This window comes from Lithobates pipiens, unplaced genomic scaffold (genome assembly GCF_037356315.1).
Source record: "Lithobates pipiens isolate NorthernLeopardFrog02 unplaced genomic scaffold, aLitPip1_a1.2 Scaffold_30, whole genome shotgun sequence".
NCBI lineage: Eukaryota > Metazoa > Chordata > Amphibia > Anura > Ranidae > Lithobates > Lithobates pipiens.
In genome coordinates this window covers 129,965,671-129,981,155 of record NW_027507791.1, presented here as the reverse complement: position 1 = coordinate 129,981,155, position 15,485 = coordinate 129,965,671, and the positions used below count along the sequence as shown (strand labels likewise).

General features: G+C 45.1%; 1 protein-coding gene across 2 annotated transcripts in view; it reads right to left on the bottom strand.

Annotated features, from left to right (window-relative positions):
- BUB1B (BUB1 mitotic checkpoint serine/threonine kinase B) overlaps window positions 1–15,485 on the bottom strand; it is a 156,685-nt gene that overhangs the window by 74,110 nt on the left and 67,090 nt on the right. For both annotated transcript variants that reach the window (XM_077464860.1, XM_077464861.1), the window contains exon 10: window positions 14,456–14,568. In XM_077464860.1, coding sequence (XP_077320986.1) covers window positions 14,456–14,568 — 113 coding nt within the window. The remainder of the gene's footprint in view (window positions 1–14,455; window positions 14,569–15,485) is intronic.

Genomic DNA, 15,485 nt, shown 5'->3' with positions numbered 1-15,485 from the left:
TTGAGAGGCTAAAAAAGGGTTCATCTACCATTGTTTCCTACACAGAGGAATCAATTGGTTTGTTTTTCCTCCTGATCAACTTAGGGTAACACCTCATCCTGAGCCCACTGTTCCCCTTGTTAAAAGGTGAGTGGGGGAGGGGGATCTAGCACGCTTCCTATCCATTTTAATGGTGTCCATCACCTGACGTTGGCCTATAACCCATTAATTACTTAAGGCTCTGTGCCCCATGATATACGATAAAGAAAAAAGAATTGTTGCTCTACATAAAGATTACCTAGACCTGGGATATGCAATTAGCGGACCTCCAGCTGTTTCAAAACTATAAATCCCATCATGCCTCTCTCTGCCTCTGGGTGTCATGCTTGTGGCTGTCAGAGTCTTGCTATGCCTCATGGAACTTGTTCTGCAACAGCTGGAGGTCTGCTAATTTCATATCTCTGACCTAGACTATAAGAAGATTGCCAAGTCCCTGAAAATGAGCTGCATCACGGTGGCCAAGACCATACAGCGGTTTAACAGGACAGGTTCCACTCAGAACAGGCCTTGCCATGGTCGACCAAAGAAGATGAGTGCACATGCTCAGCGTCATATCCAGAGGTTGTCTTTGGGAAATAGACGTATGAGTGCTGCAGAGGTTGAAGGGGTGGGGGTCAGCCTGTCAGTGCTCAGACCATATGTTGCATACTGCACCAAATTGGATGGCATGGCTGTCATCCCAGAAGGAAGCCTCTTCTAAAGATGATGCACAAGAAAGCCCACAAACAGTTTGCTGAAGACAAGGATTACTGGAACCATGTCCTGTGGTCTGATGAGACCAACAAACTTTTTTTGGTTCAGATGGTGTCAAGTGTGTGTGGCGGCAACCAGGTGAGGAGTACAAAAGACAAGTGTGTCTTGCCTACTGTCAAGCATGGTGGTGGGAGTGTCATGGTCTGGGGCTGCATGAATGCTGCCAACACTGGGGCACTGCAGTTCATTGAGGGAACCATGAATACCAACATGTACTGTGACATACTAAATCAGAGAATGATCCCCTCCCTTCAGAGACTGGGCAGCAGGTCAATATTCCAATATGATAACGACCCCAAACACACCTCCAAGATGAACACTGCCTTGCCTAAGCAGCAGAGGGTAAAGGCGATAGCCTGGCCAAGCATATCTCACGTCTTAAACCCTATTGCGCATCTGTGGGGCATACTCCATGGAAGGTGGGAGGAGCGCAAGGTCACTAACACCCACCATCGTCTGTCTGAAAGGTCCTGGTTTGCATCTTCTGACCAGGACCGTTCAGACTCGGGATCCGAGTCCGAATCAGAGCTTTCCCCAGAAGATGGTGGGGGAGAGGAAGCGTTTTTTACCCCCCTTGCGCCCGCACGCCACTTGCACCCTGGCAACAAAGTACTCCAGGATCGCCGACAGAGCGTCCATAGGCACCGCAGGTGCAGCGGAACCAGTTGCAATAACAGGGATGTCTGGGGAAGAAGCGTCAGCTTCTGACAACGTGCTGACCCACACTCACCTGTCACCACTTAGGGACCTAAGGCAAGTCACACAAAATGCCTACCCTTCTAGCTGCCACACATTGAGGGGCCCCCCACAGGACTCTCCACCCTGACCCAGGTAATGCACTGTGCTGCCGCTGTCCGCTCTCCCCTGTGTCAGCCACGAGGTGTTCTGTGTAAGTTTCACACAGTTCCAGAAAGAAACAGCTACCCAGCGCTAGAGGTAAAACAAGCTGAGGCAACTAGAAAATGGCCGCCTCCCGCCTCAGCAGAAAACGTCTGAGGGCGCCGGGAAAATGGCCGACGAACTTCCAGAAAATGTCCGAATAGGAAAAAACTGTCTGCGGCCTCAGGAAAATGGCCGTGGCCCCCCCACATGGTGTACACACTAAACACCCCACCATGGCCTAAAAAACAGGGAAAAGGATGAGCAGACTACCAACACCCAGCGCAGGACCCTGCCAGGACTCAGAGCCCCCCCCTCCCCCCCCAGAGGACCCCCAGCCAGGTACATGCACCGCACAACCTATGCCCAGTCACATAGTGGCCTATAGCATGGGGAGGAAGGACAGGGAGAGAAGAAAGGGAGAGCGAGTGCCCAGCTGCTCCATCCCGCCAAGACAGGTGGAACCATACTTACCCCTCCTGCAGAGACTGCTGGACGCATTCCACGGACAGACCCATCACCCGAGCAGTATAGGGTGGCTGTCGGCCACGGTGCACTGACACGGACAGCAGTAGCCCGGTCATGTGTGCCCCGGAGGATATAGCTCACCAGCCGCCCCTGGATCAGCACGTAGCTAAGGTCTGCTTATGCTCGATGGCCAGACTGGGGAGACTACCAGGATCTATATTATTCAGCCTGTCACCCAGCCCGGGTGTTGATTGTAGATCACAGGAATCAAAAATGCAGAAAAGAAAAAAAATTCTCAGGACCAATGGTCCTCACTGGGAGCCAGGTCCTTCTACACTAGGCAGAGAAAACTGAGCTGCTGGAAGCAGAGTGAGGGGTTATAGCCAGTAGGACCGCCCCCTGGGCAGTACTGTGCAGTTTTGCTGTTTTTACATGTTCTGCCTAGTCCTCTCCTGAAGGTGGCGATATATTAATCTAAGGTCAAGATTGAAGAAGCCGTGTCCGTCAATGAACGAAAGAGAAAATATCTTCTTGCAACATTCTTACACAGAGCACGATAGGAAAAATAAAATGTAATAGATTCCATGCAAGCTGAACCCAGTAATGAAGGGCTCACCCAGCTACATAAGAGCAGAAGCTGTATGCAAGGTGCTACTAGACAAAGTAACAGACATTATTTTGGTCAATTATTTATCATTAGCCGCTTCAGCCCCGGAAGATTTTACCCCCTTCCTGACCAGAGCACTTTTTGCAATTTCGGCACTACGTTACTTTAACTGACAATTGCGCGGTCGTGCGACGTTGCACCCAAACAAAATTGAGGTCCTCCCCCCCCCCCACAAATAGTTATTTTAGTGGTATTTGATCATCTCTGTGGTTTTTATTTTTTGCGCTATAAAAATTTTTGCCATAATACCGGTAAATATCCTCCAAAAATATAAATATATAAAAATCGCAATAAAAGTTTATTGAGTGATATGCGCAGAGAAGTTATAGCATCTACAAAATAGGGGATAGTTTTATGGCATTTTTTAAAAAAAATTTTAACTAGTAATGGTGGCGACCTTTTATCAGGACTGCGACATGGCGGACACGGACATTTTTACAGTAATCAGTGCAATAAAAATGCATTGATTACTGTAAAAAGGTCACTAGCAGTAAAGGGGTTAACCATGAGGGAGCGATCAAGGGGTTAAATATGTTCCCTATTGTGTGTTCTAAGTGGCCGAATATGTTACCGACATAACATGATGGCGATTCGCACAGCCGAGCCATGTTGCTGCAGTACAACTGTGGCGGCTGATCAGCAAGCGGTTAATGGTCCAACATTCTGTGCCGCAAATATTGCAAACAGACAAATTAAATATTAGTCTAATGAAAGACTAACAAAACTATGACTTTGTATTGTTGTTTATGTACAAATCCAATAATGAAAATGTTGTACCACTGAACCCAGCCACCTTCTTGCCTGTAGTGGAGGAGGCTGGAGACAAAGAAAACCCATGTGTTAAACTGATGACGTAGGAAACTGCTGCTGTGAGCCCAGTGCAGTACACACTCCCTGAAGACTCATATTTTTGATTTTGTTTGTAGATTTGATCCCAGATTTATACCAAAGATGGCAATACCCATACTGAATATGCAGTTATCACCCAGAAGGACACGCTGTATTCATAGTGATTGAATCCTTCTTCCCCAGCTCAAGAAGCAGAGCTCCATGCTTTAACAAAGCCTGTGAGCCATCAAAAGAGTATACATTTATATAGATAGTAGAGAATTTGAGCGTTTTTTTGGGGTGGTGCATAATTTTGGTTCCATTTGAAGGGCTAGAAGTTTTTACTTTGGTAGGTAAACCAATCAAGCATTCCAAGTTGATTGGCTGTCTTGAGCCTTCCAGTTTCTTGCTGAGGTAGCCAAACTAAAACTTCAAATGCACACATGGAGGCAGATCAAGCAAGAATGCTGCAACACAGGCCCAGACACTTGCTGGGTCTGTGCAACTCACAGATTCCACCCTAGTTCTGGCCCAGTAGAGACGGGATTAGTAATTGAACTTTGAGGACCCCAGAACAAGAAAACGGGGCAACTTTTTATAAAACAGGACTGGAAAAGGGTGATCTTTTATGTCTGCCAGCCATGATTTTCCTTCCAGCTTGACACAGAGACCGTGACATCAGTCAAAAGCATTGACTGCCTTAGTAAATTAGCATGGGATAGGGCCAGGATTCACCAGTTGATTTTATAATATACTGCTTGTTTTACCTGGTACCAAAAGCAGAACATCCCTTCCAGAGATTACAAAAATATATACCAGACTCCCAAGTCAGGATCTTACAAGTATGCACTTGTCCGTCCGTATAGACATTGTTTCTAGATGACCAGAAGCTTGTCCAGTCTCAAATGCTACTGGAAAGGTCACAGTAAAAAAAAAAAAAAAAAAAAAAAAAAAAAGTGTTACCAGAAGTAGTTCGTACAGAGTTCCAGAAGCTACAGAGAAACTCATTTCCTGGGAGAGTTCTTGCAAGAGGTTATATTTTACACCGTCTACAATTTAGTGGAAAAATGTAGAGTAATTAAAAGGGATTTCATAAACTAGAAAACTATGGCCTGACTAATATTTTATTTGAGCCCCTAAGGGGACATTGGGCCCTCTTCCTATGAGATTTTGTTTGGAAGTGTGTTGCTCGCCAGCTCAAATCCTCCACTTGGATCTCAGTGAATGTTGCTGATCTCTTAAGGTTTTTGACAAACATTTATGTGTTTTCTCCCCAATTCCAGATCCTAACAGTTTGGAAGGTTCTCATGAACTAAAGTCAGGTGACTTGTGGATTTTTAAGGCATTTGCTTATAAGGAAATGTTCGGATACACAATACAGCGTCTTTCATGTACAGTTTACAAAACTAAGGAAATCACCTGAATATACACCAGACACTGCAAAAATGACCAAATGAAAGTATCTCAGTGCTTGATTTGTTTTCCTCTTGGAATCACAGTCTGGGGTACTATTTATTCAATTTTTTTATTTGTAAGGGGTACAAATATATACCGTATATACTCGAGTATAAGCCGAGATTTTCAGCCTCTTTTTTGAGGCTGAAAGTGCCCCCCTCGGCTTATACTCGAGTCATCGCTGTCTGCCTGCTTGATCAGCGTGTCGAGCAGACAGACAGCGGCCATTCTATAATTCAAAAGCCGCGCCTCCGGCTCCGCCTTCGCCTGTGATAGGCGGAACACTGAATTTCCCAGCAGCCTGTGTTCCGCCTATCACGGACATCGTCTCATCCTCGTACTACGGACGAGGATGAGACGATGTCCGTGATAGGCGGAACACAGGCTGCTGGGAAATTGTGTTCCGCCTATCACAGACAGGGAGGCGCGGCATTTGAACAGGGGAATGGGCGCCGACGAAGAGCGGTGATCCTGGGACGGGACCGGACGGAGGCTCGGCTCGGGACGGGACGGGACCGGACGGAGTCTCGGGACGGGACGGGACCGGACGGAGGCTCGGGACGGGACGGGACCGGACGGAGGCTCGGGACCGGACGGAGGCTCGGGACACAGGTAGGCTGGACACACAAGGCCACACACACACACACACACAGGGATGGATGGATGGATGGATGGACACACACACAGGGATGGATGGATGGATGGACACACACACACACACAGGGATGGATGGATGGATGGACACACACACACACAGGGATGGATGGATGGATGGACACACACACACACAGGGATGGATGGACACACACACACAGGGATGGATGGATGGATGGACACACACACACACAGGGATGAACAGGCATATCTCACCCTCGGCTTATACACGAGTCAATAGGTTTCCCAGTTTTTTGGGGGTAAATTGGGGGCCTCGGCTTATACTCGGGTCGGCCTATACTCGAGTATATACGGTAAATATATTTAATGTGATTTAAAAAGTAGTTCAGCCATTTTGAAGTCTTATTGACTTTTATAGGTCTTCCATTTTATGTAGAATTGTCTGTGTAACTATGCCAATGTCAGCATGTCGACAATTTAAGTTACAAGGCCATTCTGGCCACATGACCTGTGTGTACAGCCAATTAATGTATAAATATTTTTTTATCAATCTTTTTTTCAATCACAATGAAAGGTCGCTTTGTCATAAGATTTTTTTCATATTTACCTGTAAAATCTTTTATTTGGAGTACATCATGGGACACAGCACAACCATAATAATGACTATATGGGTTATACGCCACAGATAGTAAAACAGGAAGTCCTCCCCTATATAATCCCCTCCTACACAGGAAGGACCTCAGGTTTTGTAGCAATGAATATCCCAAAAAAGATGGTAGGGACCTCTGTGTCCCATGATGTACTCCAAGAAAACGATTTTACAGGTAAGTATGATGAAAAAAAAATCCTATTTTCTTTATCGTACATCACAGGCCACAGAGCAACCATAATGACGACTATATGAGACGTCCTAAAGCAATGCACTTGAGGGGAGGGAGACAAGCACAGAAACTGCCACCTGAGGACTACTTCTGCTGCCCAAAACATACTGTGGCCAAAGCAATATCCTGTGGCTTTGATATCCATCTGGTAAAATTCGGTCAATGTATAAACAAAAGACCATGTAATGGCCTTAAAATCCTAAACCACTGACTCCTGATGGTGGATGGCCCAAGATGCCCCCACACACCAGATAGCAAGAGCTTTTACCAAAAAAAAGGGGTGGAGGACCTTGCCTTTTCAACCCATAGGCTTGAATAATTAATTGGCAAACCCAATGAAATTAGTTAACTTGGATGCCTCCTGCTCATCCTGGGCTCTACTGGTAGCACAAACCAGGATTCCTGACCTGTACTGACAAATCAAGTAATTTTGACCGCCAGAACTACCTCCAGAGTATGCAGTGATCTAACTCCTATCAACTGAGGATCAGAAAAGAAGGCAAGACATAGTTTTAATTCAAGGGAAAACTAGACACCATTCCTAGCAAAAAATTAATGAGGACACAATATCACCTTAGGATGTGAGACCAGGAACAACTCCTTGCATGAAGGAGCCACCAACTGACACTTCACTTAGTGAAGTGATATCCACCAAAGAAGCCCCTTTCCAAGATAAATGACAAACAGAATCCCCCAATTGGTTCAAAAAGTGGCCTCTGCAAGGACAGTCGAGATCAAATTCAAGTCCCAAGGACACAATGGCCTGACAGGTGGGACTGTCTACGTTACACTCTGTATGAAGTATAAATTAAGGAGTGAGAAACAACAGCCTCTGAAAAATGTATAGAGCCAAACTCTGACCCTTAATGGTACTTAACCCGTTAACGTTCTGCTCCACCGTTTGGTAGAGCACATTCTGAGTCACGCTAACTCATTGAAACATGTGGACTTTAAATGGTTAAGGCCAATCTCCTTTCCCCTACTGATTGGAAAAAGAAAATCTCCCACTCACATATTTCTGCAGGTGCCACTTCCTGGCTTCACTAAAGGCAAAACATTTTTTTTCCCCAAGTCCTGTAATTTAAGTTCCCCCGAAGCTGGCTTCTCAACAGATACAGGACTCAAGACCATTATGTCCCGCTGGACTGGGAGTGTCCAAGGAGCGAACCCTGCAAGACTTGCTATGTCAGTGTACCAAGCCCTCCTGGGCTAATTCGGGTAACATTATCAGTGTTACCCCCTTGCGGATTGTTCGCAAAAGATGTGGTAGAAGTTGAAACAGAGGGAAAGCGTGTAATAAGGGAGCACTGCCAGCCTGGGGGGGGGGGGGTCTGCATGCTGGGCGCTGCCCACTTGTCAGGTGCGGGGGCCACAGGGCGGGGATCTCTGCAAACGTGCCTATGCAAGCTTGTGTTTATTCAAGCAAGCATGTGTCTATGCAAACGTGTGCCTATGCAAGTAAGCAAGCATTATTAAACAAGTATACTATGCTGCACCTGCTTAACTGTATCTGGTCCATACTAGTTTTAGTCAGGATGAGCCAAGTACATAGGCATCCAATGCAGCCTCTTCTACACCTGTGTGACCCATCCTGTGACTTGGGACTGCAAGGTCGCCTGACAAGTCATACCCCACAATTTCCAATGAGTACCCTTCACATATGTGCATCTTCAAATTGCGGCGACTTCAAAAAAGACCCTGAATTACCCGGTCTGACCTTGACACGACTTGGTCCATAGACCTCAAGATTATACAGGCACTTCTTCACGTTGCTGCAAAATCACATAAAAGTTGTGGCAAAATAACGCGACTTTCAAGTCGCACAATTGTGAAAAGGAGCCTAAAACCAAGCTCCTGTAGACCCAATGAATGCGATTCTGGAGACACAACTCCTTCAAGTGCAGTGATGCCCCTATTCTTCCAAACATGTGCTTATGCCACATGAACATATGCAACATCTTTGCAAGCATGTATACTATATGCTGCACCTGCCTCCATACTAGTTTAGCACATATGCATGCCATGCAGCCCTTTTCTGCTTCAGATCAGCCTAAAAGTAAGCTCCTGCAGACCAAATGCATACTATTCTGAAGTTTGCAAGTACGTACCTGTTCAACTGCACCAGGCCACATACTATTTTTGTGCCAAATGCACAGTATTCTGGAGACACAACACTTTAAAGTGCACTGTTGGGGGGTGTATCGACTTACAGTTGTACAGGCCTCTCAGATTAAGCAGTATATAATCACAACTTATCTGGCCACACAGTTCTCCCAAAGTACCCACAATTTACTTGTATCCATGGACTGCCGTTATGTCTCAAGAGGCCCAGCTGAATCTGCCCAGCACATGGCCACCTCTCCACTTCCTGGCAAAATAGAAATAGGCCCCTGCGCCCTCTCTAGTGGCTGGAGGCGAAACGGCAGCCCATACTCCTAAGTAGTACACAGAGCATGTTTTAAACAGCACACTGCCCCTAGGGGCTACTGAGAGAACACCAGACGGTCAGTTATTTTTAAAGAAAAACTGCAAACAAATGCAGACTTAGCATTTCTGCTTTAGGACTCAGAACATAACAGGAATGCAATCTTCACCCATCACGGCGAGCTTGGTCATAAAAGACATTCAGGGACTAGGCCCCTCTTAATGTGAGGTCCACTCCCCTGCTCCTGCATAGCACCATGCAGGAAAAGCACCTTGGTCAAAACACTGCCCAGGGTTCCATTTACACAGGGTCCAGCGTCATATGGCCGCATTACAGGCAAACCTCAAGGAATCTTCTCTCCTTCCAAGGAGGCTCGGGTACCATCCAGTTTGGCTGATAGATTTTTTTTAAATGGATCTGAATGAAGGCAATAATTCTAAAATAGAACCATCCGGACCTCCAAGTATGCTTCAAGAGTACATGCATAACATCAGTGACCATTCGACCTTACAGACACTGGTGAAAAAAACTGAGGTCCTTTCTGTGTAGGAGGGGTTATATAGGGGAGGACTTCCTGTCTGACTATCTGCCAGTGTCCATCCTCCAGTAGGTGGCATATAATCCATATAGTCATTATTATGGTTGCTCTGTGTTCCGTGATGTACAATAAAAAATATATAGCTGCTCTCAGCTATATTCTTCCCAGTGGTGTTGCCTCCTAGGCCGAGACTAGCTCTTCATAAGCGTATGGAGGTCCCCCCCCCCCCCCCCCCCGATGCCTTCTGGGATGCACACAAGTCCAAGATGACAGGGGACCATTCAGAAACTCACTCCCGGATTTACTTACAATTGACGAATCGGCTAGAGGTGCCGACATCACGGGATCCCTGGGCAAGTAAGTGTCCTTATATTAAAAGTCAGCAGCTACAGTATTTGTAGCCGATGACTTTTTCTCCTCCCAGACTGGAGCTCCTCTTTAGGGAAATTGTAAAATCTGTATAGAATTGTATTCTATTTTGTATGCTTTGTCTATGTATTGCACACTGCACTAATCATGTTTTGATTACATGTTTGCATTCTTTCAAATCCTGATTAGAATTAGCCTGCCTAGGTTACATCCGTTATTACCATAAAAGTACAATTGTAATATTAATGTGATACCTACGTAATCATTTGTATAAAAAAAATAACAAAAATTAAAAACTTTAATTGCATTGAACAGAACAGAACACTTATTTGAAAAAAAAAATGCAGTGTATCTTTGTGTCTGTTCCCTACTGGAGTAGTTATTTAATTTGGAACCACTGATAAATGAGGATAAGATTTGTCCATTTATAAAATTTCAAGAATAAAAGGCATTTCACCCAATCTCATTAAAAGTAAAAAAAAAAAAAAAAAAAAAAGCTCAAGGGCATACAATATAGTCAAGAGCCTTTTTAATTTTGATTAATTCGATTTTTCAGGACAGGAGTTGACAACCGACTGAGTACAATTCTATCGCTAAGAAATCTATACACGTTCCTTATGAAAAACGTAACAAATAATTGCATTTTCTGTGTTTGGGTTTTTCAGGTACTATGTATGTTGCCATATGCTGGACTCATGAGAATTCTAGCTGTCCAACAGCCATGATGTATCAATGGTTTCAATCATTTCTGAGTCACTAACCTAGATAATGAATGCAGATAAAAAGGATTCTAACTTCACTATGACATCCCTGATTTCCAGGTTTGTTTTCGATCAGTGAACCAAGAACTAAAGTCAAAGACCACTAGCATTTTCAGAAGGAGATTTTCACAGTCAAAGAGCATGGCCCAATATGCAAATTAAACGTAGAGAAAAAGTGCTGAGAAGTCATACAGCAAATTGCACACATATTAACCACTTCAGCCCCGGACCAATTGACAGCCTAAGGACCAGAGGTCTTTTTACAATTTTGCACTGCACTGCTTTAACTGGTAATTGCGCGGTCATGCAATGTTGTATCCAAACGAAATTTACGTCCTTTTCTTCCCACAAATAGAGCTTTCTTTTGATGGTATTTGATTGCCTCTGCAATTATTATTTTTTGCGATATAAATGGAAAAAGACCGAAAATGTCGAGAAAAAAAAAAAAAAAGATATTTTCTACTTTTTGTTATAAGAAAAATCTAATAAACTCAATTTTAGTCATACATTTAGGGCAAAATTTATTCAGCCACGTCTTTAGTAAAAAAAAATGTCAATAAGCGTATATTTATTGGTTTGCGCAAAAGTTATAGCGTCTACAAACTAGAGTACATTTTCTGGAATTTACACAGCTTTTAATTTATGACTGCCTATCTCATTTCTTGAGGTGCTAAAATGGCAGGGCAGTACAACCCCCCCCCCCCCCCCCAAATGACCCCATTTTGGAAAGTAGACACCCCAAGGAAATTGCTGAGGGGCATGTTGAGCCCATTGAATATTTTTTTTGTCCCAAGTGATTGAATAATGACACAAAAAAAAAAAAAAAAGTTTACAAAAAGTTGTCACTAAATGATATATTGCTCACACATGCCATAGTTATATGTGGAATCACACCCCAAAACATTCTGCTGCTTCTCCCGAGTACGGGGATAGCACATATGTGGGACTTTTTGGGAGTCTAGCTGCGTACGGCACCCCGAAAACCAATCACTGCCTTCAGGATTTCTAAGGGTGCAAATTTTTGATTTCACTCCTCACTACCTATCACAGTTTTGAAGGCCATAAAATGCCAAAATAGCACAAAACCTCCCCCCCCCCCATATGACCCCATTTTGGAAAGTAGACACCCCAAGCTATTTACTGAGAGGCATGTTGAGTCCATGAAATATTTTATATTTTGCCACAAGTTTCAGGAATATTACAATTTTTTATTTTATTTTTTGCACAAAGTTGTCACTAAATGATAGATTGCTCACACATGCTATGGGCATACCGTATATACTCGAGTATAGGCCGACCCGAATATAAGCCGAGGCCCCCAATTTACCCCCAAAAAAACTGGCAAACTTATTGACTCGTGTATAAGCCGAGGGTGAGACATGCCTGTCCATCCCTGTGTGTGTGTCCGTCCATCCCTGTGTGTCCGTCCATCCCTGTGTGTCCGTCCATCCATCCCTGTGTGTGTGTGTGTCTCCATCCATCCATCCCTGTGTGTGTGTGTCTCCATCCATCCATCCATCCCTGTGTGTGTGTGTGTGTCTCCATCCATGTGTGTGTGTGTGTGTGTGTGTGTGTGTGTGTGTGTGTGTGTGTGTGTGTGTGTGTGTGTGTGTGTGTGTGTGTGTGTGTGTGTGTGTGTGTCCAGCCTACCTGTGTCCCGAGCCTTTGTCCCGAGCCTCCGTCCCGTGCCTTGCCTCCTTGCCTCCGTCCCGTGCCGTGCCTAAAATTCAAAAGCCGCGCCTCCGCCTGTGATAGGCGGAACACTGAATTTCCCAGCAGCCTGTGTTCCGCCTATCACGGACATCGTATCATCCTCGTCCGTAGTACGAGGATGATACGATGTCCGTGATAGGCGGAACACAGGCTGCTGGGAAATTCAGTGTTCCGCCTATCACAGGCGAAGGCGGAGCCGGAGGCGCGGCTTTTGAATTATAGAATGGCCGCTGTCTGTCTGCTCGACACGCTGATCGAGCGGGCAGACAGCGATGACTCGAGTATAAGCCGAGGGGGGCACTTTCAGCCTCAAAAAAGAGGCTGAAAATCTCGGCTTATACTCGAGTATATACGGTAAGTGAAATTATACCCCAAAATAAATTCTGCTGCTTCTCCCGAGTATGGGGATACCACATGTGGGGGACTTTTTGGGAGTCTAGCCACATACAGGACCCCGAAAACCAAGCACCGCCTTCAGGATTTAAATATAAAACGCTACAAAAAAAAAAACTGTTAGCGATCGCAGGGATCAGGCCTGACTCTGCGAACGCTGCAGTTATGCGTTTTGTAAGTGACAGTGATCGATCGATACTGCACTTGGGTGGGCTGGGCGGAGGGGCAAAACGCAGGTGCCAGCAGGTATCTGGGCTGATCCGGCTAACAATGCGTTTTTTTTGGAACCCTAAACTGCTGGGGACGCTAGTATAGATCTGATCAGATCAGATATTGATCTGTTCAGATTCTATACCACTACGGGAGGTGTATGCTTTGCGCGTGGGTGTTAGCGGTACTGGCACTAACCTAGCGCTGCCTGGGGCGACTCAGACCCTGACCCTAAAATCTAATTGAGATCACCTGCCGGGTGATCAGGTGGTTAAACCTTTATTGGGTAATAAATTGTGGGTGCCCTGATGCTATAAAAAGCAAACTAACCAGATTCACCCGTAACACTTATACGGTGATCACTGGTGAAAGGGTTAACTAGGGGCAATCAGGGGGTTAAAATCTTTATTAGGTAGTATATGGGGGTCCCTGGCGCTATATAAAAACCTGACGGGGAACCTAAATAACTAACTGGCTAACCAGCGTCACCAGTGGCACTTATACGGTGATCGCTGGTGAAAAGGTTAACTAGGGGCAATCGGGGAGTTAAAACCATTATTGGGTAGTATATGGGGGTACCTAGCGCTATAAAAACTTGGCGGTGAACCTAAAAAAATAACTAGCTACTTAACGGCACCAGTGACACTAATGCAGCGATCAGAAAAACGATCGCTTAGTGACACTGGCAAAAAGGGGGTGAAAGGGTTAACTCTAGGGGCAATCAGGGGGTTAAATCTTTATTGGGGGGTGGTAGGGGGCTATCCTGGACCTAACACTAACTGCCCTGACAGTTTTTAGTTTTACAATTGACACTGAATGCAGTGATCAGAAAATAAATAATCACTGCAATCAGTGACACTGACTGGGAGGGGCGGGGGGGGGGGGGGGTTTGTGTGCCTACATGTCAGTGTAGTGTTGGTGCACACTTACTTTCTCTCTTCTCTTCGCAGTCCGGTCAAAAAGACCGTCCCGAGGAGAATGACATCACTTCCTCCCTGCCTGTGTTTACTATACACAGCGGGGGAAGCTTCTCATTCGCCAGAAGCGATCAAGAGGGGATGGCCAGAAACCAAACGGCCATCCCCTCATTCCCGATCGCTCCTGAAGCGAAACGGACCGCCGCATCCAGCGGGAGGGGGTCCAATCGGACCCCCCACCCGCTGGAAGGCAAGCACGTACATGTACGTGCTTGTGCCTGTACATACCATTCTGTTGACGTACATTGGCATGCGGCGGTCCTTAAGTGGTTAAAGACAAAATTAAACATATTTATGTTTTTATTTGGTGAGGAAACACAGAATGCAAAATAAGTAGAACTGAAGGACATTATACTGAGACACCAGTCTCAAGTTAGGCCTGGAAGTCTGAGCATAGTGAAGACAAGGTTGAGATTGTTTAGATGGTGCAACAATGTTAAAGCTGAAGCACAGATCAGCCTGGGTAATGGTGCTTCTATCCTACCTCCATGCCTACTTGTTTCTGGTTTTCAGTGCATGAGCCTTTTAGCCTCTTCTCCAACTCTTCAATTTGCCTTTCCATCTCATGTCGACGTAGAGCACTGGCTAGAAGATCTTCTGCAAAATTAAAGCAAAAGCAATGGTTGTCACAGGACAGTCAGGTTTAGGAAAGTGTCAGAGTAAGGCACAGATCACCACAAAGACTAAGCAGACATGGCAATGATATATCAAAACTGAAATAAAAGTATCGGCACTGTCCGAAACAAAAAGGTTATATCCCTCAAGTAAAATTCAGTGCCAGATTGACTGTTGGAGGAAAAGCACTCCTCTCGCTTTTTTTTTATTGAATCAGCTAACCCCACCTTTTACAACCAGGGTGTTGTGGTAAAATTGACAGATAAAGCAAGTTAATCATGCCTACCTTTTTTTTTGTTCCAAAAGTCTAAGGTTTGTATTGTGTAGGATTACAAACTTGGGCACCATGCAAGCCAGCCACAGGCAGTGGCCACAGGAGTACATCTGGCACCTGCACAGCATCCGTTTGCCTCACCCCTGCTCTAAAGCCTAGTACACATGGCCTGAATGTAGGACGGTCGGGTCAATAGAAACTGCCGACATTCAGCCCATGTGTAGTGCAGCTGGCCTATCGGCCATAACACTAAAAACTGCAGGCACAAAGTGTAATCCCATCATTACAAGGCAAACAACGACACAGGAGATAGAACTAAACAAATATCTACCATAGTTACAGTACCTTGTGAAAGTATTCGACCCCCTTGAACTTTTCAACCTTTTGCCACATTTCAGGCTTCAAAAGATATAAAAATTTTATTTTTTGTGAAGAATCACCAACAAGTGGGACACAATTGTGAAGTGGAACGAAATCTATTGGATTTTTTAAACTTTAAATAAAAAAATGAAAAGTGGGGCGTGCAAAATTATTCGGCCCCCTTGCGTTAATACTTTGCAGAGCCACCTTTTGCTGCGATTACAGCTGCAAGTCGCTTGGGGTATGTCTCTATCAGTTTTGCACA